Source organism: Mya arenaria, chromosome 10, assembly GCF_026914265.1.
Source record: "Mya arenaria isolate MELC-2E11 chromosome 10, ASM2691426v1".
In the NCBI taxonomy this organism is placed as follows: domain Eukaryota; kingdom Metazoa; phylum Mollusca; class Bivalvia; order Myida; family Myidae; genus Mya; species Mya arenaria.
In genome coordinates this window covers 61669053-61694450 of record NC_069131.1, presented here as the reverse complement: position 1 = coordinate 61694450, position 25398 = coordinate 61669053, and the positions used below count along the sequence as shown (strand labels likewise).

At 35.8% G+C, this 25398-nt stretch overlaps 1 protein-coding gene across 1 annotated transcript in view; it reads right to left on the bottom strand.

The window, feature by feature from the left end:
- The window catches only part of LOC128205151 (uncharacterized), a 32259-nt gene extending 12198 nt beyond the window's left edge, over positions 1–20061 (bottom strand). Inside the window, exons 1-3 of the mRNA XM_052906603.1 lie at positions 19853–20061; positions 15730–16392; positions 5124–5288 (exon numbers count right to left, since the gene is read on the bottom strand). Coding sequence (XP_052762563.1) covers positions 5124–5288; positions 15730–16392; positions 19853–19972 — 948 coding nt within the window. The 5' untranslated portion in view covers positions 19973–20061. The remainder of the gene's footprint in view (positions 1–5123; positions 5289–15729; positions 16393–19852) is intronic.
- Positions 20062–25398: the final 5337 nt, after the last annotated feature.

Here is a 25398-nt window from a genome sequence, read left to right as displayed (position 1 = left end):
ACCAAGTTTCATAAAGATTAGGTCAAAATTGTGACCTCTGTTGTGTTCACAAGGTTTTTCTAATAATTGACATAGTGACCTAGTTATTGACTGCGGATGACCCAATATCGAACTTGACCTAGATTTTATAGAGATGATTATTCTGACCAACTTGCATTGAGATTAGGCTAAAATTGTGACCTCTATTGTGTTCACAAGGTTTTTGTACTAATTGACCTAGTGACCTAGTTGTTGACCGCGAATGACCCAATATCGAACTTGACCTACATTTTATAGAGATGATCATTCTGACCAAGTTGCATTGAGATTAGGCTAAAATTGTGACCTCTATTGTGTTCACAAGGTTTTTCTACTAATTGACCTAGTGACCTAATTATTGACCTGGGTTGACCCAATATGGAACTTGACCTAGCTTATGTTAAGATGATCATTCTGACCAAGTTTCATTAAGATAAGGCTAAAATTGTGACCTCTATTGTGTTCACAAGGTTTTTCTAATAATTGACCTAGTGACCTAGTTATTGACTGCGTATGACCCAATATCGAACTTGACCCAGATTTTATAGAGATGATCATTCTGACCAAGTTGCATTAAGATTAGCCTAAAATTGTGACCTCTATTGTGTTCACAAGGTTTTTGTACTAATTGACCTAGTGACCTAGTTATTGACCGCGGATGACCCAATATCGAACTTGACCTAGATTTTATAGAGATGATCATTCTGACCAAGTTGCATTGAGATTAGGCTAAAATTGTGACCTCTATTGTGTTCACAAGGTTTTTGTACTAATTGACCTAGTGACCTAGTTATTGACCGTGAATGACCCAATATCAAACTTGACCTACATTTTACAGCGATGATCATTCTGACCAATTTGCATTGAGATTAGGCTAAAATTGTGACCTCTATTGTGTTCACAAGGTTTTTCTACTAATTGACCTAGTGACCTAGTTTTTGACCCCAGATGACCCAATATCGAATTTGACCTAGATTTCATAGAGATGATCAGTCTGACCAAGTTTCATAAAGATTAGGTCAAAATTGTGACCTCTGTTGTGTTCACAAGGTTTTTCTAATAATTGACCTAGTGACCTAGTTATTGACTGCGGATGACCCAATATCGAACTTGACCTAGATTTTATAGAGATGATTATTCTGACCAACTTGCATTGAGATTAGGCTAAAATTGTGACCTCTATTGTGTTCACAAGGTTTTTGTACTAATTGACCTAGTGACCTAGTTGTTGACCGCGGATGACCCAATATCGAACTTGACCTACATTTTAAAGAGATGATCATTCTGACCAAGTTGCATTGAGATTAGGCTAAAATTGTGACCTCTATTGTGTTCACAAGGTTTTTCTACTAATTGACCTAGTGACCTAATTATTGACCGCGGATGACCCAATATCGAACTTGACCTAGATTTTATAGAGATGACCATTCTGACCAAGTTGCATTGAGATTAGGCTAAAATTGTGACCTCTATTGTGTTCACAAGGTTTTTCTACTAATTGACCTAGTGACCTAGTTTTTGACCCCAGATGACCCAACATCGAACTTGACCTAGATTTTATAGAGATGATCAGTCTGACCAAGTTTCATAAAGATCAGGTCAAAATTGTGACCTCTATTGTGTTCACAAGCAATTGTGAACGGACGGACGGACGGACGACGGACGAAGAGTGATCACAAAAGCTCACCTTGTCACTACGTGACAGGTGAGCTAAAAACACTACACCCAAAGTTATGGTTCCTGTATACTGCAATTCTCTTCAATGAGATCTATCTGAACATAAAGTTTGAAGTCAATGCCTCAAAGGTTTTCAAGTTATTTTTTGGACAAGAAGTAAGTTTGAAAATAAACAAAGGGAAATAACTAAAAAACACTACACCCAAAGTTATGGTTCCTGTGTAATGCACTTCTCCTCAATGAGATCTATCTGTATATGAAGTTTGAAGTCAATACCACAAAAGATGTTTTGAGTAAAATATCCTTTTGACAATAAAATGTAGGAAAGGTGACATTAATGGCAATACTCAAAAAAATACTGCACCCAAAGTTATGGTTCCTGTATACTGTACTTCACCTCTGAGATCTACTGAATATAAATTTGAAGTCAATACATCAAAGGCATTTTAAGTTATGTTCCGGACAAAAAATAGTATTAAAATTAAGAAAGGGCAATAGCTACTAAGAAATACTGCACCCAGCGTTATGGTTCCTGTGTACTGCAATTCTCCTCAATGAGAATATCTGTGTATGAAGTTTGAAGTCAATACCTGAAAGACTTAGCAAGTTGTGCTCTTGACAAGAGTGTCCAAACACCAACACACACACTGGTGAACTGCGTTGTCCTATAACAATTGCTCACTGCTTAAAATGTTGCTTAGAATAAATATAATATTCAGTATCAAGGAATAATTATGTTTGACATTTGCCGTAATGATATTCAAATTAAGTATGGTGATGTGCTTGTTGTATGTGCATTATGTAACACTGTATTATGCTAGTTATTATTTTCTTTATATCCTGGTATATTTGATATAATGTTCCCATTCGTTTCAAGCACCATTTGAGATATTTGTAAAAATATATGGATGATCATTATATAATATATATATGTTTGTCTAAATAATGTTATATGTTTGTACATACGCTGATCTCTCCATCTGTTTTGTCTTGTCTATCTGTCTGTCTGTCTGTCTTTCTTTCTTTCTTTCTTTCTTTCTTTCTTTCTTTCTTTCTTTCTTTCTTTCTTTCTTTCTTTCTTTCTTTCTTTCTTTCTTTCTTTCTTTCTTTCTTTCTTTCATTCTTTCTGTCCCTCCTTCTGTCTGTCCAGCCATCTGTCTGTCTGTCTGTATGTCATTCTGTCTGTCTGTCCCTCCGTCTGTCTGTCCCTCCGTCTGTCTGTTCCTCCGTCTGTCTGTCTGTCTGTCTGTCTGTCTATCTGTCCCTCCGCCTGTCTGTCTGTCTGTCGCTGTCTGTCTATCTATCTGTCCCTCCGTCCGTCTGTCTGTCTGTCCCTCTGTCTGTCTGTCTGTCCATCCGTCTGTCTGTCCATCCATCTGTCTGTTGATCTATCTAGGTTCAGTAAAGATCTTAAATGAAAATGATCTTAGTGCCATAGTTTCATTATTTTGCTACATATTTCTGTCAACTAAACTTTAGCCAAAACTGAAAATGATCCCAAGGTTGTGGATTTTTTTGTGGATGTTTTGCGATTTTACAACGTATATACAGAGAAGAGCTAATTGAAGCTACATCTTATATCCTTCAAACAGCCCACAGGAGTGTTAAACTGGAGATTGGTGGCCTTGTTTGTATATAGCAATTCAATAAAAAATATCTCATCTGAAAGCGTGTTTTTGAAAGTGAGCTATAAGTATGATGCAATATTGCAGTTTAGTGTTGTACTTTAAGGAACACTTCAAGTTTACTGAAGCATGGCCCCGTATTCACTAATGTCTGGGTTCATGATTACGAAAATATCTAAGTCAAATCTCAATCTCATTTTACCACATACAAGCATCATATTATTCAAAATCATGCATGTTTTTATACTTTTTGAAAACATATTTTCTCTTAGAATGTGTCATTGAAAGATTTTGACAATATTTTAAAGAAAACTCATTCTAGAGCAAAAAATAAACTTGAGTAGTAATTAATGTTAAAAGGCAATGAATTGAACTCAAGTACATTTTTGGCTGTAGAATATTTTTCCAATGGAATCTAGACCAAAGGTTTCAACCAACATATTCAATGATAAAATGCGGTTTAAAAAATGTGTAAAAACATATATTTCTTTCGAATAAATTTTGATTTTATATGGTAAAATGAGTTGAGATTGAGTTTGAGTGGTATTGGGGCTTGGGTTCATGTTTACAAACAGTCTCAAGTCTGAGACTAGACTCTGACAGTCTAGACTCATATAAGGACTTCTAATTAATTACAAAGAATCATATTTTTTCAATTCGTTTAACAAAAATATATGTAAATATATATTCAATTTGAAATAGTTATACAATGCAGCAAATTTCATCATCAGTACTCCACTATTATAAGGAAAATTACAATGAAATAAAGACTTGCAGTTTTTCCACTTGAGTCTGAACTTAGACTTGAAACTTTTCGTAATTGTGACCCCTGGGGCAGTAATTACGAACAGTCTCAAGTCTGTGTTCAGACTCAAAACTCAATATGGCAAAAGTTCATTTCATTGTGATTTTTCTTCTATCAAAGCATTGATGGTTAAATTAGCTGAAATATATTATTAATGTTTTACTATTATTTACAAAAAAAATGTAAAAGAAATGGAATAAATATATTTTTTTGTTCCTGAATAAAAAAGCTTTTCTGAGTCTGAGTCTAAACTTGGACTGAGGAGTCTGTCAGTTTGAGACTTACTTACTCGGGGCTCAAAAAAGCAAATTTTATAACTTTTAAAAATGCTATTACAGGAGAAAAGATGGTAAAAAAGCTGTATCTGTTAAAAGTAATCTGTTCTACATTCAGACACTAATTTTATTTGTCAAAATCATTTATATTATGGATATCTTGAACCAAGTAAGAATTCCGTTTTCTCAGCCAATGTCTGAAAGTCTGACTCAAGACATTATTAAATACGGACTGAATAACTTTTAAGTATTATACTCATGCATTGCATTTTATCTAAAGAAGCACATACATGATTGTGCAATCTATGTAAAAGATAAAAAATGGGGTCACCTGAAGGAGAATCATGCCTTTTTTAATTCAAATGTGTCTTGTTTAAATAATAATGATTATAATAACAATAGAAATTAGATTAATTACGGTACCATAACTATCTACTTTAATTTTCAAACAAAACCTGGGTTTGATTCCCGGCATGGGGGGGGGGTTTGTGAGTTTTGTTTGTGGTCACCAAGCAACAAGTGGGTTTGCTCTGGTTTCCCCCACAACACAAGACCACACTCTCGCGTTTAATCGTGCCAACGAGAGTGATAAATATAATAACTTGATTTACACTCGTAAAATAAATATGTTTAAACTAAACAAATAATAGGATGATGAAATATCATGATGTATTATGATCTGTTTTTTGTCCAATAATAATGTAATATAGTATTGCAACTCACCGCTGGATCATCAATAACAAAAGTAGGGTCCTTCGTATATCGTGTAACGGCGTCATGTTGCTGCTGTATCTGTTCTACACGCGGCAGTGTCTGAGACGTGTTCTCGTAGCTCGAGGGTTTTTGTGTTGCCTGTGTTGTTGTTCCAGAGCCGTTTGTGTTCTTGTTCTGCTCAAACAAAATTTTATTTCAGACTATTTTCTCTTATAGGTTATACATTCAGAACTCCTCGGCCATTTTAATCGAAAACAACCTTTGATGTATGCCGGTACATCAGTTGAAGTTGTTAGTAAAATTTTGAATTATATCATTAATTAAATGTAGTAGCTTTAGCTTATATTTGTTGATCTAAGTTTAATTGATTGCCAGTGAAGTGTATTATTGCAAACATAATTAAGATTCCCAAGAGTTAAGTCATTAACTTTAACTGAAAAATTAAATTACTACGACATCTACTTGCAGTGCAGTCTTCGCCTTAATTTTTTTCAGCACTTGTCCTTTCGGGCAAGTAATTGAAGAAAACCAATTGCCCCAAAACAGTTTTACTTGCCCAAAATAATAATAAAAAAAAAAACGCAACAAAAATCAAATATTAGTGTTCATTTATTCCCTCAAGGATTACAGCAAATTGAAAACAAGGTCTTAAGTCATCTCTATGTCATCATCATAACCACCATCCTCATCCTCATCAGAATCATTAAAATACTTAAAATTCATCATTTAGTAACCAAACCACAAACGAGAGAAGTATTTCATTAATAAGCTTCCATGTGTTGGGCAGACGCTTAGAAGCTAATAAATTTATTATTTAATTAATAAGCGTCTAAGCATCGGGCAAGAGCTTAGATGCTTATTAAATGAATACTACAAATGCTGAGCATGTGGAATGCAGTGATGTCACCAATTCATACCTAAATATACGACCTGGGAATTTTGACTTGTCCGAAACAGTATTTACTTGTCCCGGGCTTCGGGCAACCCAGTTACGACGAAGACTGGCAGTGGACTTAAACATACAAATTTCTGAGTATCTAAACCGTCCAAATACATCCGGGGTTGTTTTCGATAAAAATGGCCGAGGAGTTCCAAATGATAGGTATTAATCAGTGCTCTAGCTAGGCCTAAATAGCAGGGTGAGCACCCCATTGCCCTTTCTGGCACCCTGCTGCCTTTTTACTATCTACACCCTGCTGTGCCCTTTTGTTTGACAGTCAATATTTTAGAACTAAGTATAAAAATAATAAATATACATAATTTTAACACTAATGAAAAGATAACAGCTAAGGTATTCATAACAAACTATTAGTATTGAAAGTAGTTACAACAGGCACAAAATAAGAATTGGACATAATGGCCCTTGCATTAGTGCCCCATCAAGGCTCATTCAATCTGCATCAAAACCTTTCAGCACTCAGCCCTTTTCCAATTCTGGATGGAGCTCTGTTCAACAGTTCATGCTACCAGGAAATATTCAAGTTTTCCCACATGTTTTTCATGCCACCCAGTTGGCTCCAAACCAGAGATTTAAACCCCTTATAATTTTAGTCTTTCAGTTGATTGTTTTTTTCTCTCTTAAAAACTGTACAAGCTTATGCAATTTTAGGGAAAGAAATCAAACTTCCAGGTTAGTTCCTCTAACAGTTATGGCCATACCTTAGTTGATGTTTTTGCTCACTGATGACGACAATCACACGAAGGCTAGTCGATAGTAGATACCTTGATATTTTTTTCTCTCTCATATCGAACAAGCTTACATAATTAATAATTTTATGCTAAGAAATCAAAATATTCATATGAGTTTAATTTTAAAAATCAGTAATATGGCCATTGAAAGGCTCCCATAATTAATACCTTGATGATTATACTCTCTAAAAATGAACAAGCTTATATCATTTGTATAGTAATTACATATCAAAGTAATCAGTTTTATTAACGTTTTTTAGTTAGGCCTAAAAAAAAATTGTTTGGTTAGGGTTACATCCTTAAAAAAAATAGGTAGGGTAGGTAGGCTTTTTTTTATTATTTTTTTTTTTATTAGGTTTTATATAAGAATATAATTTTCATCATTGGATAATGGTGTTAAAGCTATCTTCTGTACAAGCATTTAAGGTTTAAACTTAATATTAAAAAGCAATTAAAAAAAAAACGAAATATTTTTTTTTTTTTTTTTTTTTTTTAGTTTTTCATTTTTTTTCCAAACTGACTATAAAAACGGTAGGGTCGGCGCCTATTCCGTAGGTAGGGTCGGATAACCCGAACCAAATGTATTTTTTTTTAGGCCTTAAAGCAATACTGTAAGTTGCTTTTAAAAGGGGCTATTTGATGGTTTGGAAAAAGCACTTTTTACCGATTTTTTACTAATAACGAAATAAAATGTGGCAAATTAATACGAGAGTTAAAACTAAGGTACTGGCGCGCCAACTCAGGAACCCTTCAACAAATGATCATATATGCTCAAATATTGATCTTGAACACAGTTTTTAAAAACCTTTAAATACGGAACAGGATTCAACAAAAGGCTGTTTCATGACTGGGTGATTGACATTATCGCCTGATACTGCCAATGTATTCAAAAAAGGTTAAAAAATCCATCAGCTTATTATGAGTCCTTGTGGGCGATTGGTACTGGTATCAGTTTTATCTTTTTTTCTTGACAACACTGGGGTGGGTTTGGTCCCCACTAAAGTCAGGTTTCTTTTTATACTTTAAGTGTATTTTTTCTACAATTTTGAATTAAATAATTATAATATAAGTTTTTTAAGCATGTAAAATATATATATATATATATATATATATATATATATATATATATATAAAATGCATGCGTATTACACCAATCAATTCTAAAGAATGTTACAATTATATAGAATAGTACAGGGTCAAGACGCGATCATTCTTAAGTAATAAAAGTAATTATTTCTTGATAAAACATTCACGGTACAGCCTTCTCATAAAATAGTCCCAATTATTATAAATCATGCCAATTTATTACTTTTGCGAAATGAAATTATACATGATTATATATGAAGTTCAGACATATGTCAGTGGCAAGAATTCTCATTATTGTGAACTTATTGCTTGATTGGGTTCAATTGATAATTACTGTGTTAACAGAGGCTGGTCAAGGATTTAGTGTTAGAGGGGGCGTGACTTATAATTAGGGGAACAGACTTTTGACAATCGCTGCTCCTCAAAATCAAAATTTGGATTGTGTAAAATGTTGGCGAGGGGGGGGGGGGGGGGGTAGTGGGGTTGAGGGTTCACCCAAGAAAACATTTTTTTTTTACAATTTCTAGTTCGAAATGGTGCGTTTTTAGCAATTTTATTTAAGGTAGGTTGTCTTTCGTGTGACTAACCAAGACATTCCTGGACTGACCAGCAATACTTTAATTATCTTTAAAACTAGAGATTGCTTTTTTAAAAACGTACTCGACTCCCTCATTGTGTGGTCGTACTGGTCATTAATAATCAAAGATGGGGATGAAATTTGTGCTTTTGGACTTGAGACGAACATCATAGGTGTCATCTAGCAGTCATGACCAACCTGCATACTAAGTATGAAAGTCCATTATTTCACCTAAAGGTCACTGTGACCTTGACATACAGACCTACTGACTCAAATTCAATAGGAGTCATCTACTAATTATGACCCACTAATATACCAAATAAGTTCCTTGGTGCAAGCATTCTTTGGTTATTGAGCGGAAACTATATTTCACCTCAAGGTCACCGCAACCTTGACCTTCGCCCTCCTGATCCCAAAATCAATAGAGGTCATCAACTATTCATGGCCAACTGGCATACCAAGTACGAAGATTCTCGGTGATAGCATTCTTTAGTTATTGAGCGGAAACTGTTTTTACAATTCAATGTCACTGTGACCTTGACCTTTGACCTACTGATCCCAAGACCAATAGGGGTCATCAAGTAGACATGACCAACTGGCATACCAAGTAGGAAGATTTTGGTTGCAAGCATTCTCTAGTTTTTTTTAGCAGAACTGTTTTTTCACCTTAAGTTCACCACTATCTTGACCTTCAACCTACTCATCCCAAAATCAATAGAGGTCATGTAATATTCATGACCAGCCTGCATACCAAGTATAAAGTTCTTAGGTCCAAGCATTCTATACTTATTAAGCAAAAACAAACATACAGACTGATGGACAGGGTAAAAACAATATGTCCCCCCCTTGAGGGAGGAGACATTATATCAGCTTATTACCACCTGACTTTAGTTTCTATAAAGGCTCCCATCAAAGCTGGACTTAAACAGTTCCATTTTATTGAATATTTTTAACATGTTACCATAAATGACTGGGTATAAGACGATAGGGGGTATTAGATGCAGACAAAAAAATCCGTGAAAAATCTGAGAAAAAAACGTTTAATCTATGTTTTGGGTTAAAGGACGCATAGAAAATATGTCAAAAAAGTCTGTCAATTTTGGCCACCATGTTTGTTGACAGTGACAAAAAATATTATTTTCGTGAAAATGGCGATGGTTGTCTTTAAAACCATACAATGATAATGTAAAATGTGTTTCATTTTAATTTGTTTTATGTTAGAAAAGGCACTTAAAAGAACTGATTGTGACCATTTGTTTCTGGATAGCACTGAAAGGTGCCTTTTATGAAAATATGTAAGATTTCTTTTTGACAGTATATCGTAAACGATAACCTGTCGAGAATAATGTTATGTTATGCATAGACCTTATATTGTACGGGTTTGTTCTCAAAATGTCAACACCTACAGAAAAGAATAAAGTTCGCGTAAATGTGTGAAAAAAACAAGACCTCTATCGTATCAATTTGTAGTATTGGTATGTTACCAAAAATAGAACAAAAGGCAATGCGAGTTTTTCACACCTTATCATACAACTGACAAAAAATAGTAATAGTAAGTGTTTTTTTACATTTTCAGAATGAAATTGGAAAAATGACCCCCCCCCCCCAATTAAACACTGGTTCCTGAACGCTTCTGTTTGAGGTATGAAGCCGGGGACCAAATGATGCATGCCTGTCGAAATGTAGCAGGTGCCTATGAATGGCACTGCTTTGGCAGTCCCGTCCAAAAATGGCCAGATTAATAAACTGTATTTCTTTTTGCTAAGGGCTTAAGTATAGCTTAGTATTTTGATTTTTCAAGTGAATGTCCCAATTTGATTTTTGACAATCCCTAAATATTTAATTGAAAATCTTGATCTTACGACATATTCAAATTTTCATGGTATGTTCGCAGATAAGATGGCTATATATACATACCATGAATGATATGAATCAAACTAATTATCACATGAAGTCAACAAGGTCAGATAAATTATTTCCCCACTTCATGATAACACTTGAAATTTGCAACAACAAGTCATCATTTGAATGAGGAAGTGGAAATATATCATGAGGACTCATTCAATGATCAAAAAGCACCTTTGATCTCAATATTATTATTATATCAAGCATTCCTATCTTGACAAAGTCTGGTTATAAAACCATCTCTGAGTAACAGATTGATCGTTAAGTTAACTTTTTAATTTTTTGTCACGGAATTAGCCAATTATTGCAGAAATGTCTGGGCTCCAGTGATATAAGACTGGTTCAAAAAATAATGTTGATATCTGATCTTTTGTCAGCAGTCTTATATCACTAAATAAGGTTTCCAGACATTATAATAAAACAAAATTTTAAAAAGTTGTCAAAATGGTCAATCTGTGAGAATGCAGCTTTTAACACAACATTTTTTTCTCTACCTAAAATGAGGCGGAAATTGAAACCCACTCACAAATCCAAGACGCTTAATAAATTTTTACCAAAATTCACTATTCTGAATGATATCATATTTTATACCATTTAATTTCCTTCATCTTTGTGTTCATCAGGTGTTGTGAATTTTTTCCTACGGGTGTTTGCAATAGTTTAATGACATGAAGTAAATTCTTAATGATTAAGAATGGGTGGAGTGAGTGTAGCGAACGGGCCTTTCTTAATCATTAAGATATTACTTCAGGTCATCTTACTGACTAAGAATACAACCTCATTGGATAATAGATTGTCAATGCGTAATCTGACAAAGCAAGTGACTGTTTCCAATGAGAGGCAGAAGGCCAACCTTTAAACATGTGCGAATAATGAAATTCTAAATGATTAAGTCTAGTGCCTATCATTGGTTTAAAATGTATTGATGGCCTCACATTCAAAAATGTCAAAGCTACAAAATCCCATGTTTTCTGAGTAGCAATATTTTATTATTTTAAATCTTGGCAATTTGATCACACATTTTTTTTACAAAATGCTGAAGTTACAATTTTTGTAGTTACAATTTCTGAAATTTCGGCATTTTTGCTTCTCTGTGAGATGTCCAATCATTGCTCAACATTTTGATCACATGATTCAACACCATTTTCTCATTTGATTATTTACTTGGCATTTTGCTGTAAGATGCGGCCAGCCTTTATGATTTTAGTGATGTAAAAATTCCGAAACAGTCAAAAATGCAGCTTCGGCATTTTGAAGTGAGGCATGAAAATTTATCGATATGCTTTGTTTGTCCTAAGGACATAATTTCAACAGTTGCGATTAACTTTCCTAAATTGAAACATCTTGGTTTGTCAAACTTTATAATATAAAATCAAGAAGGCTTTTTTATTTATTGTTTTAATCGTCAATAAACATTAGTCATTTGTTTACTTAAGTAGGAAGAACGTCCCACTCTATGTACATTACAAATTGAGCCCAAATTTCTTGAAAATTCCTATGCGTAACCAGCTTAAGTAGCTGATATCATTAAGTTCTTACTCTGAGTCATGATTAAACAGAAATTAGTTTATTATTGCGATAACCATTAATTATATAATTTCCTTTTCAAGCCCAAGAAATCTTAAGAACGTAAATATTACATAACCAAAACAAAATAATAAGCTTAATAAGATTAATCCTGTTATAAGGGGCTTAAGATGTTTCAAAAAATTGCAATGATTGGGCCATAAGTCCTTATAAAGGACTTTAATAAATGTGAATTTTCTCCTTTTAAATAATTTCAAGAAATTAATTTAAAAGTTATAATGGAGGATAAACCTTTGTTCCAGTGAAAAATCGCAATACATTTCACTGAGTAAATCTATATTTTACGAGTAGCATAGCCACAAGTGAAATATTCACTTTTGGTGTTCACAAAGTGAAATATTTCACGACTGTACACTGAAATATCATTTTAATTTTACTGATAAATCTCTTTAAACCACCCGAAAGCATATACCGCAATAAAGTCATGTGATCAATTTTTTATTATTTTAATTGTTAAGTTTATGTTATTAATTAGGCTAACGAAATAAGAAACCTAGTAAATTAAGACTGTAATGCTTAAGGTGTTTAGGAAAATTGGACCCAGCCAAATGTAAACCAATCTACATACACCTGCTTGCAACTATGATATCAAGTATAAATATATCATATACAGTGAAGTAATGTTGAAGGCTTGAGTGAATCACAGTATCATCATGTATATCTGTAAGCAGGGGTGTAACCATAGCCAGGCATACTCTAATATTCATGCGCACCAGATATAAGGCAATTCTAGCAAATATCAAAGTGCTGAAATAATAATTTCAATCATGTGTTTCTGGTTTGGAGTACAAAATCCAACCTGAGGAACGCACGTAAGCCAGTAACAAGGCTCACCGAGTATAATGAGTATGCAGCGTGCCCGAGGGTCGGATTTTATCATCCGTATGTGAAACATAACAAAATTGCATTCTTAAACTTTTCCATTTTGACATAAAAAAAATTGTCAAAAAATCATTTTTTTGACGATCATTTGTTTTCATTTTTAAACAAAAGTATTCAATAATTATATATTTGATTTCACCTCAGTGAGATCTATGTAATAATGCTTTTTTATAAAACATACAGAAAAAAGAAATAAAAAGGGGGCTTTCATGCGCGTGACTCATCTGACCTAGAGCTTTAAGTCCCTACACACGTCCACTTCAAAGTGCTTCAAGTACGACCCTGGTAAACAATCTTTTTACTTCCTAATTGCTCATGATAAGTACACACAATACATCACTTTCATATTAAACATCTTATATAATAGCTGTCAAGGAAGATAAGATTACTTTAAGAAGAGGACAATGTTGTTGATATTGGCTTAATTTCATAGCCAATACCCATTTGATTTAAAATAAGCCTGAAGTAGATTGTTACACTGTTTTGATCTTTTTAAGTGAGTTAGAGTTTAAGACAGTTTTAAATAAGGGCAGGGAGCTGTAGAAAAGGGCAGGGTGCTGTAGAAAAAGGGCAGGGAGCTGTAGAAAAGGGCAGGGTGCTGTAGAAAAAGGGACAGGGTGTTGTAGAAAAGGGGACAGGGTGTTGTAGAAACAGGGACAGGGTGTTGTAGAAAAGGGGACAGGGTGTTGTAAAAAGGGGACAGGGTGTTGTAGAAAAAGGACCAGGTGCTGTAGAAAAAGGACAGGGTGCTGTAGAAAAAGGGCAGAGTGCTCTAGAAAAAGGGCAGAGTGCTGTAGAAAAAGGACAGGGTGCTGCAGAAAGGGGCAGGGTGCTGTAGAAAAAGGGACAGGGTGCTGTAGACAAAGGGACAGGGTGTTGTAGAAAAGGGGACAGGGTGTTGTAGAAAAAGGACCAGGTGCTGTAGAAAAAGGACAGGGTGCTGTAGAAAAAGGGCAGAGTGTTGTAGAAATAGGGCAGAGTGCTGTAGAAAAAGGGCAGAGTGCTGTAGAAATAGGACAGAGTGCTGTAGAAAAAGGGCAGAGTGCTGTAGAAATAGGGCAGAGTGCTGTAGAAAAAGGACAGGGTGCTCCAGAAAGGGGCAGGGTGCTGTAGAAAAAGGGCAGAGTGCTGTAGAAAAAGGGCAGGGTGCTGTAGAAAAAGGGCAGAGTGCTGTAGAAAAAGGACCAGGTGCTGTAGAAAAAGGGCAGAGCGCTGTAGAAAAGGGATAGGGTGCTGTAGAAAAAGGGACAGGGTGTTGTAGAAAAAGGGCAGAGTGCTGTAGAAAAAGGACCAGGTGCTGTAGAAAAAGGGCAGAGCGCTGTAGAAAAGGGATAGGTTGCTGTAGAAAAAGGGACAGGGTGCTGTAGAAAGGGGCTGGGTGCTGTAGAAAAAGGGCAGAGTGTTGTAGAAAAGGGACAGGGAGCTGCAGAAAACATGGCAGGGTTCTGCAGAAAGGGGCAGGGTTCTGTAGAGTTCTGTAGAAAAGGGGCAGAGTGCTGTAGAAAAGGGACAGGGAGCTGCAGAAAACAGGGCAGAGTTCTGCAGAAAGGGGCAGGGTACTGTAGAAAAAGGGCAGAGTGCTGTAGAAAAAGAGCAGAGTGCTGTAGAAAAAGGGCAGGGTGCTGTAGAAAAAGGGCAGAGTGCTGTAGAAAAAGGGCAGAGTGCTGTAGAAAAAGGGCAGAGTGCTGTAGAAAAAGGACAGGGTGCTGCAGAAAGGGGCAGGGTGCTGTAGAAAAAGGGCAGAGTGCTGTAGAAAAAGGGCAGGGTGCTGTAGAAAAAGGGCAGAGTGCTGTAGAAAAAGGACCAGGTGCTGTAGAAAAAGGGCAGAGCGCTGTAGAAAAGGGATAGGGTGCTGTAGAAAAAGGGGCAGGGTGCTGTAGAAAAAGGGCAGAGTGCTGTAGAAAAAGGACCAGGTGCTGTAGAAAAAGGGCAGAGCGCTGTAGAAAAGGGATAGGTTGCTGTAGAAAAAGGGACAGGGTGCTGTAGAAAGGGGCTGGGTGCTGTAGAAAAAGGGCAGAGTGTTGTAGAAAAGGGACAGGGAGCTGCAGAAAACATGGCAGGGTTCTGAAGAAAGGGGCAGGGTTCTGTAGAGTTCTGTAGAAAAGAGGCAGAGTGCTGTAGAAAAGGGACAGGGAGCTGCAGAAAACAGGGCAGAGTTCTGCAGAAAGGGGCAGGGTGCTGTAGAAAAAGGGCAGAGTGCTGTAGAAAAAGAGCAGAGTGCTACAGAAAAGGGACAGGGTGCTGCAGAAAAAGGGACAGCTGCAGAAATATCTACATGTCCAGCCCTTTGAAAGAGCCTTTTAGACTAAATGCTCTTCCATGGAATACAGAACAACATGGAGTTGAACAATACTTGGAAGAATCATCTCAACCTTTAAACTCTAACCTTGACCTTTGTGGTCAACCTTAGAGCTTTAAATGTGAGTCGCAGAAGGTGACAAAAAAAATAGGGACACAGATCTTGCACCCGACACGTCGTCTTGGTATGCCGAACACATGTGGCAAGTTATTTTAAAATCTGTCCATACAATGGAAAGTTACAGCCCGGACACGACAACCTATACTCTATGTCCTTATATGCAGCATGCCATTGTGAATAAACACTAAGTGTGACCTTGACCTAAGAGGTAGGGACACGTTTCTTGCACGTGACACGTTGTCTTGGTATGTCGAACACATGTGGCAGGTTATTTTAAAATCTGTCCATAATATTCTGAGTTATTGAGTAGGACGGACTGATTGTGCTGTCATCCCTTTTATCAGCTATATGAAACTATCATATCATAATTCTTGCTTACATCATATTTGTGAGAAGGCCTATTTCTGCTGGTTGTGGCTCATGTACTAATTAAAATGCATTCAGTAGAAAAAAGCCTGCCAATAAGTTACCTCTAAAATTCCGCTCATCGCTGTACGCTTTTTCCCAGATTTCCCACGGAGGGTCTGCTCTGTCTGACCAAAACACATTGCCTGACGTCTTCTGCATAAACACACAGCAACAACTACAATGATGATGATTACAACAACACCAGCTACACCTCCAACTGCAGCTGCTATAATAGCTGTTTTACTAGCATCATTTTGCTTCACACAGTAAGTTTTACAAACATTTGTCCCTTCAGTTTTATTTTCACACACTTTAGTATCAATGGGACATTCAGTGTAGCAGGTTTTATTGAATTCAAACTTACATGATGTACAATTTGAACTTTCCACTGCGCACGTTAAGCACTTTTTATCACAATCTTTGCATACAGAACTTTCATTGACATAAAACTGGCTATCGTGACAATCTGGAATACAGTACACATGTGTTTGCTCCTGAGGAACCTCATTTATTGCTGATGAGTTAGATGGTGGTGGTGTTAAGGTAACATTTGTATCATTTTTTTCAAGGCATAAATGCGCAGTTCCCTTAGCTATGAAAAACCCACTTGGACACGTTTTGTTACATTCAGTGGAACTTTCATTGTACAAACAAAGACAACATGGAGCAGTTTTGTTGATGGTGTTGGCGTCACAGACTGTCAATGTATCTGAATTAATGGTGACCTGAAAAAAGAAGAAAAGGGACATTTCAAAAAACATATAATTCACAGTCCTTTAAGGTTTGGTTAGGAATACATCCTTTTCAAAGCAGGCTTTTTATTCTTTTTATTTTATTTTTTATTAGGCTTTATATAAGAGTTATTGTCATCATTGGAAAATGGTGTTAAAAGTTGTCTGCTGTATATAGCTTTAAAGGGTTTAAACTACATATTAAAACAGGCACTTAAAAAAAATATTATTTTCTTTATATATTATTATATAAACAAAGGTAGGATCAGCGCCAATTTTGTAGGTAGGGTCGGGTAACGCTAACCAAACATATTTTTAGTTAGGCATAGGGATTTTTTTTAAAACTCTCACAACTAGAACATGTGTTTAATTGCAATCTTAACTTCATTTGATCTAAGTACAATCAGTATTACCAATCAGACTATAAAGAACTCAATCATCCATGCTTACATGGAATTGATACCACTTAAACAGATTGCAGTCTTCACGTTAATGTAGCTTATCTCAGGTTGCTCATTCAGACAGGCAGCTGGCCACATGGACCTTGCTCAAAGTGGCTCTCAATTACCAATGAAAACACATTCATAAACGATACCTTCTTACCTCCACCACAATAATGCACATTTAAGGAACTTTGTTTAACATTTAGATTATACGTTTTATTCCCTAAACACCACAAGTCGACTGACCCATACCAATGTAAAATATATTCTTCAACTTTAACTCCACCATACTTAACAATTCACTCTTAAATAAAAACACATTACTTTATACACATATCTTTCTTTTATTAAACTTAAAAGTTGTTCAATAAAGCCTTATTCAGAAAGACTTCAATCAACAAAATATCGCCACTTTAGCACTCTCTAGCAGGTGCCCGTTATCTTTTCGCTTAATTTACTTAGTGCTGGGATCTGTCATTCTTGGATAGGAAAACAACAAGTGGAATATGGACGTGCAGAGTCGCCAAATCAAAAATCATCAAAGACTCTGACACAGCTGTTTATATGGACTACTCCAACACCGGCACCCCTCCCATGTTTTCTACTATATCAGTTTAAAAGTATCCAATAATTAATCAATTTTGGCTTGAAATTTTTAACAGAATCTGCTGAATATAGCCTATATCAGTTAAACAATTTAAGTGCCAAGCTTGCATCAACTTAGTTACCTTGCTTTTGACCATTTTTCTACCAACACCATCTCTCAGCACTCATTTTTTTAATTTTGCTCATTTAAATATTTTGGATAAGGCCATCATTAAAAAAATGTTGGTTTGCGGTGCTCCTACCCACAATTTTTGGGGTGGGTAGGTAGGTAGGGATTTTTTTTTTTTTTTTTTTTACAGACGACAAAGGCAAATCTATATGACCCTCAGACTGATGTAAGGGACGTGCATATTTTAGAAAACAGCACTGAGAATTCAACGACAGAACCATCTTATTATTTTTCAGATACATGGATACACTTTAATTCTTTCTAGAAAGTCTTTTAATAATGGGTCTCCCAGAGTCCTTGCAGGGTTGGCAGATTGGCAGTACAACATGGTTGGTCTGTAGAGCATCAAAGGACCAAACAATTAATTGGCCCAAAGAAACAAAATTGGGAAAAAAAAATAATATATATATATATATATTTATAATTAAAATAATTCAGTGAGTCGGTCGGAGCACCGCAAACCTACATTTTTTTAATGATGGCCTAATCTAGTTGCCAAGGCTTTGGGCCGGTGGGGTATTTTAATTATTGCATTGGGCCGGTGGGGTATTTTAATTATTCCATTGGGCCGGTGGGGTATTTTAATTATTCCATTGGGCCGGTGGGGTATTTTAATTATTCCATAACATTCAACAAATACAAACAGATTTATTGCTAATTTAAAAGAACAAACGAGTGGTTGAATGATATATTTAATATCAGAGCTGATGGAAATTAACAGAGAACTTGAGACAAATAATAAATCCAAGGTAGAACTGACAGTAATTTCTGATACGTGCTACAGACTTTAATTTATATGGATAAATTATTTCTTCCTTTATATAGATCCTTTCACTGATATCTGGCAGATTTCATTTCAAGGTTTTGTCCATGATACAGATTAGTACTAGTGTAGTCCCAACAGGCCATTTAAAAGTTGGATATTAATAAAAATGATTCGCCTTGAGAGCATTCAAAAAAAAAATTTCAATCTATTATTGATGTTGATCTATTTTGTTTTCTATTTCAAACTGGGAAAAAAAATCATTTTGACTAAAATTCCAATTTTGCCTAGAAATGAACAAAATGCTCTAAAACCCTGGATTAACACAGAACACCCTGGATCAAGATTTATCCTGATAAGGGGCCGAATTCATTAAGCATCTTAGTAACAATTTTCAACTTGGTGAAAAATTGTGTTTTTTATAATTTTAACTTTATGAAAATAAGCAATGTTTGTACACCAAAAATATGAAAGCAAGCAAAAAAATGGTCTAAACAATATAAGCATATGAAAAAATCTGATAAAAAGTAGTGGGTATTTAAAATAATCAATGTCAATCGCCTGGGTGAAATTGAGTCAAAAGTCAACAGAAATCACTGAAAATGGAATTTTACAAAAGTTCCCCAGTGTATGTACATTGTATTGATTGTTATGATCTATACTAGTCCAAATAATTGTACGTTGGCGGATTTTTTTTTAGATTTTTGATATGGCAAATCCTTCACGTACAAATTGTTTAGTATCAAAAGTGGGTAGTTGTTCCGATCAGGATTCCGGGTTAAAGCATATAGAGTCTATAAAATATCATAAAAACAAGAAATATTACCAGATAATGTTATTTTATATTAGTTCCGTACAAAAAAAATTAAATATCCAACTTATAATTATGAGTTTGACGGCTTTTTTTCATTTCATTCTGTCAAAACATAACGATATATACATGAAGGGCACCTGCAAGGCTTCAGGGCACAGTTTTAAATCGCTCGGAACATTTCGGCCATGGCCGAGTTGTTACGATTGTATAACGAGGTCTATCTCGAAGCTTTGTCGGAGGAGGCCGAGTTATTACGATTGTATCGAGTTGTTCCCCTTCGCATAAATGTTTTTGTGTCAGTCAACTTTCGTTTTATTGGAAAGGTAAACAACTTGTTTTAATGCATTAAATGCTTGTTTAGTGCAAAATAACATTTCACTTACATGGTAAAATATGAATATAACTCTTTATGATCAATTTCAACCATAAAATACTTCACTTAAAACAATTTCAATATTTTTAAAACACCCCCGTTTTTTGCACATTCCCGTTTAGACGTTAGGGATTGGAAGAATCCCGTATAACACGTCTATTATTTTAGACTATGATCTATACATGTGTTATGTCAAGTATACTGTATATTGTAAAACAGTTTTCTTTATTTTATATTTTTAGCATTCAATACAGATACATATTTCATATTATTGTTCAACACTTACCAAATGCACTGTCAAAATGAAAACCGTCAATAAACCATGTAAATGTGCTCGTATTCTGAAAGGTAAACAGTTTTGTCTAATTTTGGACATGCGAAGAATATCTCTAACATCAGAAGCCATTTTTAAAGTAGAAAACTGTTCATTTTCAACAAATAATCCGTGAAAATCGGATGACAATGTCGACACTTTTGATATCTGTCCAACCAGGAAGTTTTAGAAGTCTTTAATCTACATTTTTATTGGGCCGCTTACATCATATATTAATCTTCGCGGAAAAGTTGGGCCGCTTAAACTACTATCTTGGCTACACTATACTAATAGTGAGTGGTGGCGATATGCTTAACAAAATCAATACATGCTATTTAAATTTGCCGTTTTTGTGCTCAAAATATTGTTGATACCTGAATTTCAACACCTTCAACCCCAAACATTTTGAAAACAACCTCAACTTTAGGGGTGGAATATAGACTGTAACGGTCCGCTGTATGCGGCGGATGTGCGTTCATAGTCTCCACTTGGATAAATGGACGAATAGTTGAGGATTTACCGGCAAACACCGTTAAAGCTCGCACCGGACTGTATTCCTTCTTACAAGACTGTATAATGGACGGCAAGAAAGCGTACTTTATATATGATAGACTTGTTGTAGACAAACAAGAATACGAATATGATTTTGTTGAAAGAAAGCCAGTCCTGGTTGCGAAATAGGAATCAGGCCGAGGCCCAGAATATGTTGATGTAAATAGATGTTCTAATAATCTTATTAACATTACTTCACTAAATATACAGGGCTTAAAGAAATATTTAACCTCCTGTGAGATTATAAAATTTTGTTCAAGGTATGACATCATAAGTTTCAACGAAACATGGCAAACTCAAGAAGATGAGTTTAATGGATTTCTTGATGGCTTTGTGCGTTGTAACACATTTAGAAACTGCTGCAATAGGCGTGGATCAGGTGGTGTCGCAGTTTTCGTAACATATTGGGTTACTAGTTATCTTACACGGATATTTGAAACGTTTGAGGATTGCGTTATTCTGCATATGTCAGAGTCTTTAACATATCTCCAAAACGAGATTATTCTGATTTTCACTTATGTTTCACCTGAACGATCACCTATATATGATACTACCAATGTAAATGGCATCGAACTTTTAAACGACAAATTAACGTCCATTCTATCTGACTTTCCTACGGCTCACTATTTGATAGCGGGTGATTTAAATGCACGAATGGGGGACTTGGTCGATTTCATTCCGTCCGATAACGTTAACTTTATATTTGGTGAAGCGACTACCCATCAGATGCATTTTGTATTCCCAGAGTAAGCAATGATTGCGTCGTGAATAATTTTGGTGTTGCGCTTGCAGAGCTTTGTTGCACACATGACGTTCATATCATGAATTGCCGGACCTTTGGGGATGAACACGGCGAGATTACATGTACATCTAATAGTGTTAGCAGTATTGTTGACTACATTTTAGTGTCAACCCCCATATTTGAAACTGTTTTGAGCTTTGAAGTAGGCTCGCAAGACTTTTCGGATCATTTTCCAGTATCGTGCTGTATTAAATGCAAAACGAATGAAGAAGTGACGCTTTCACATGACACTTTAAAATGCGCTTATCAATGCATATGGAACGAAGAGATGAAACAGACATTTTTAATAAAATTCAGGGATGAATTCACGAATTTTGCGCAATCTGTAAATACTTATGATGTTATTGAAAAACTATCAGAGTTTACAATTGCATATGAGAGGGCTGGTGAATGCATGAAGAAATACGCACTGGTAATACGCCCCGGTCATACTCCCAACCAGAGTGGTGGGATAACGAATGCAGTGACTTAAAGCGCATTAAATATAAACATTTGAGAACATACAGATGAACTAACACGCTACATGACTTAGCAATGTACAAACAAGCAAAACAAATCTTTAAAAATGCATCCAAGCTAAAACAGCGATCTATTGAAAACAAACGTCGGGTCGAGTTAATTGAAAGTAGATCAAATCCGAAATTGTTCTGGAAAAAAATAAAAACTGCTCAGGCAAAGCCAAAAGATGACACGGACCTAATTCCGGGTGATATATGGTTTAACTATTTTAAAGATCTCTTTTCAGCGAGACATTCTAACGACACACTTGATAGTACAATTTTGACACCACTAGAAAGGGAGAGAAACTCTGATTGTTTAATTAGTCAAATCACAGTGTCTGAACTACGTGATAGTGTAAAGAGCCTTCGGGGAAATTGTGCCTCCGGAATAGACGGTATTAATATGAACATGTATAAATACACAATATACATTGTTGAAACATACCTATTAGATCTGTTTAACACAATTTATGACCGTGGAGTGTTTCCGCCCGAATGGAGTAGAAATATAGTTACCCCTATACACAAAAAAGGATAAAAAAGGAGTGTAATAACTATAGAGCTATAACACTATCAAACAGCCTCAGTAAAATATTTGTGAATATTTTGACGAAGAGACTGACATGCTGGTGTGAAATCAATGAAGAAATTGACGAGTCGCAAGCAGGCTTTAGAAAAAAAATACTCAACGGTTGACAATATTTTTAATTTACAATCGGTGATACAAAAATACTTATCCAAAAAGGGCGGTCGTTTCTATGTATTTTACGTCGACTTTCTTAAAGCATTTGATGGTTGCTTACACAATACACTATGGCAGTCAATGTACAGATCGGGAATTCGTGGAAAATTTATAGATATTTTTAAATCAATGTATGGGCAACTTGAATCGTGTATAAAACTCTCTTGTGGATTAACTGAGTACTTCCCCTGTGAAATAGGGACCAAACAAGGATGCATCTCGTCGCCCGGAATATTTTCACTGTTGATGAATGATCTTATAAACGTACTCAAAGAAAATTCACCGAATGGAATATATGTCACGGAGGAGACGGGAAATTTGTATGCGTTTATGTTTGCGGATGATGTTGCTAGTTTCGCAGATACAGCCCGTAATCTACAAGCTCAAATTAATCTTATCGATAGGTTCTGTGACAGCACAGGTATGAACATTAATACGGACAAATCAAAAGTAATGGTTTTCCGAAACGGGGGCACGTTGCGGCATTATGAAAGATGGTGGTACAGGGAAATACAACTTGAAGTTGTGTCATCATATAAGTACCTCGGCTCATTTTTTACGCCTAAATTAAGATGGACTATGACAACCGATCATCTTTCAAAACAAGCAACGAAAGCAATTTCAGTTATATTCCGCTACCAAAATCTTTTTGGTCATTTTCATATCAAAGATGCGTTTAAACTATTCGACTCTATGGTAACGCCAATTTTATGTTACTCGTCAGAAATTTGGGGATACAAATACTGCCAGAACATAGAAAAAGTGCATTATAACTTCTGTAAGAAACTGTGTGGGCTACATAGAACAGTTTCAAACTTTTTTGCTTTGAGCGAGTGTGGTAGACTACCAATGCTAACAATTTATCTTCCGAAATGTGTTAGATATTGGATCAAAATTATGAACATGACAAGTAATAGATATCCACGTCAGTGTTACATTATGCTTTGGAATATGGATAATGCTGGTCGTAGTTGTTGGGCAACACACATTAAAAATATCATATTTGAACACGGCTTTGGATACATTTGGATAGCGCAAGATGTTGGCCAGCCAAACATATTCATGAAAATGTTCACGAACAGGTTGAAAGACTGTTCCCTACAGAACTTGTATGCAAATATTGAGTCGTCACCAAAAGCCGAACATTATAAACACTATAAAACTCTTCTTGACCCAGAGCGTTATTTGTCAATAGACCTACCATATCCTTGGAAAAAATGTTTTGCAAACTTAAGATGCTCAGGTCATACGCTTATGATAGAAAAGGAAGACACTTGAATATTGCACGGGAAATCCGATTCTGTCCATTATGCTCGAGTACAGGTTACAATGTAATAGAAGACGAGTACCACTTTCTTTTGGTCTGTCCTTCTTACGATGGTTTACGACGTGAATTGTTCCGGACTACCTGGCTCACTCATTCAAGCTTTCAATTGTTCAATAATATAATGTGCACTGATGCCATTAGTGATATATTCTCGCTAACTAAATTCGTGTATAAAGCATTCGATTTGAGAAAGGAACTGATCTTACACAGATAATTTATTGTACAACTACTAATACATGAAATAGAACTATTTATATATATGTGTGTGTGTGTGTGTGTGTGTGCGTGTGTGTGCGCGCGCGCGTGTGTGTGTGTGTGTTTATATGTTTACATATATTTGTATATGACCATTATTTTGAATTGTGCAACAACATAAAACATGTTTTGTAAATATCCAATATAGTTCATATTTGACGTACTAAATACTACAATTTGTTACATGTATTCTGGGCTGGTGGCCTTATATTACAATAAACACTATGTTATGTTATGTTATGTTATGTTATGTTACTTCTATGCACTTGCTAGAAAGCTCAGCTGTCCTGTGAGGCATAGTAAGTTGGAACTCCAACAATCTTTAAAGCTCTGCTTTTCTGATGGTTGAAGTGTAACGGTCCCCTGTAGGCGGCGGAGGTCTACAGCGGTCGAGGTGCGTTCATAATAATATCCCGTATAAAACGGAAGTACGTTCATACCGGATGTAAACTTGGTTGGTAATATGCAAATTAGCAAAGCCCGGGCTATGTGAGAATATAGAAGGTAGTGTATATAAAGACCAGTGGACCCATTGACGGTCGAGCATGCTTTTACCTGAAGGGATCTGTTGGTGTATGTTTCATTACGCAAGAAAGCTCGGCTATCTGGTGTTTGTTTGTTTGGTCTCGCACGCTACATAGACAATTAATGCGGTTTGTCTAAAATTACATGGGTGTGCCCTTCGCCCACTGGGTCAACTCATTGAAAGGTGCATGGTACTTTTAAACTGGGAATCAGGCCTGGCGGTGCTCTAGCCAATGATTTTAATACGATATAAAAAGCCCTGTTAACAAATGGAAAAAATAAATACATTTCAATTGCAAAACATTTCTGTACAAAATATGTTTTATTGCAAGTTTTCACGACCGTTAAAGTCACTATTATAGTGATGTGCTGCAAGGATTGTTCCAGGACTTGACGTTGACGATGGAACACACTTAGAGGGAACCTAGAACGTGCCCCCCCCCCCGTCCACCCAAAAAAATACAGATTTGAAACGTGGCTTGGGGTGGGGTGGAGGTACATGTATACGCTATCAAACATACCGATTTCGGCCAGTCTAATCATTTTCCACCATATCTTATTTACACACGTTGTGCTCGACTATTCGATGAGTAAGCCAGGGGCGTAGCCTACCATATATTCATGTGGATTCATAATTGTGCTAGGGGGCCCGGGGCATGACCCCTTGAATTTTTTTTAAAACCATGGAGCAATCTGGTGCATCCTGAGGTGCTTTATTTAGAACTGGAAAATGGACAGTTTTAGGGTCATGTAGTCGCACACTGCAACTTTGGCGTTTTTATTTTATATTCTTTTTTTCAGAATCATGTGGATTCA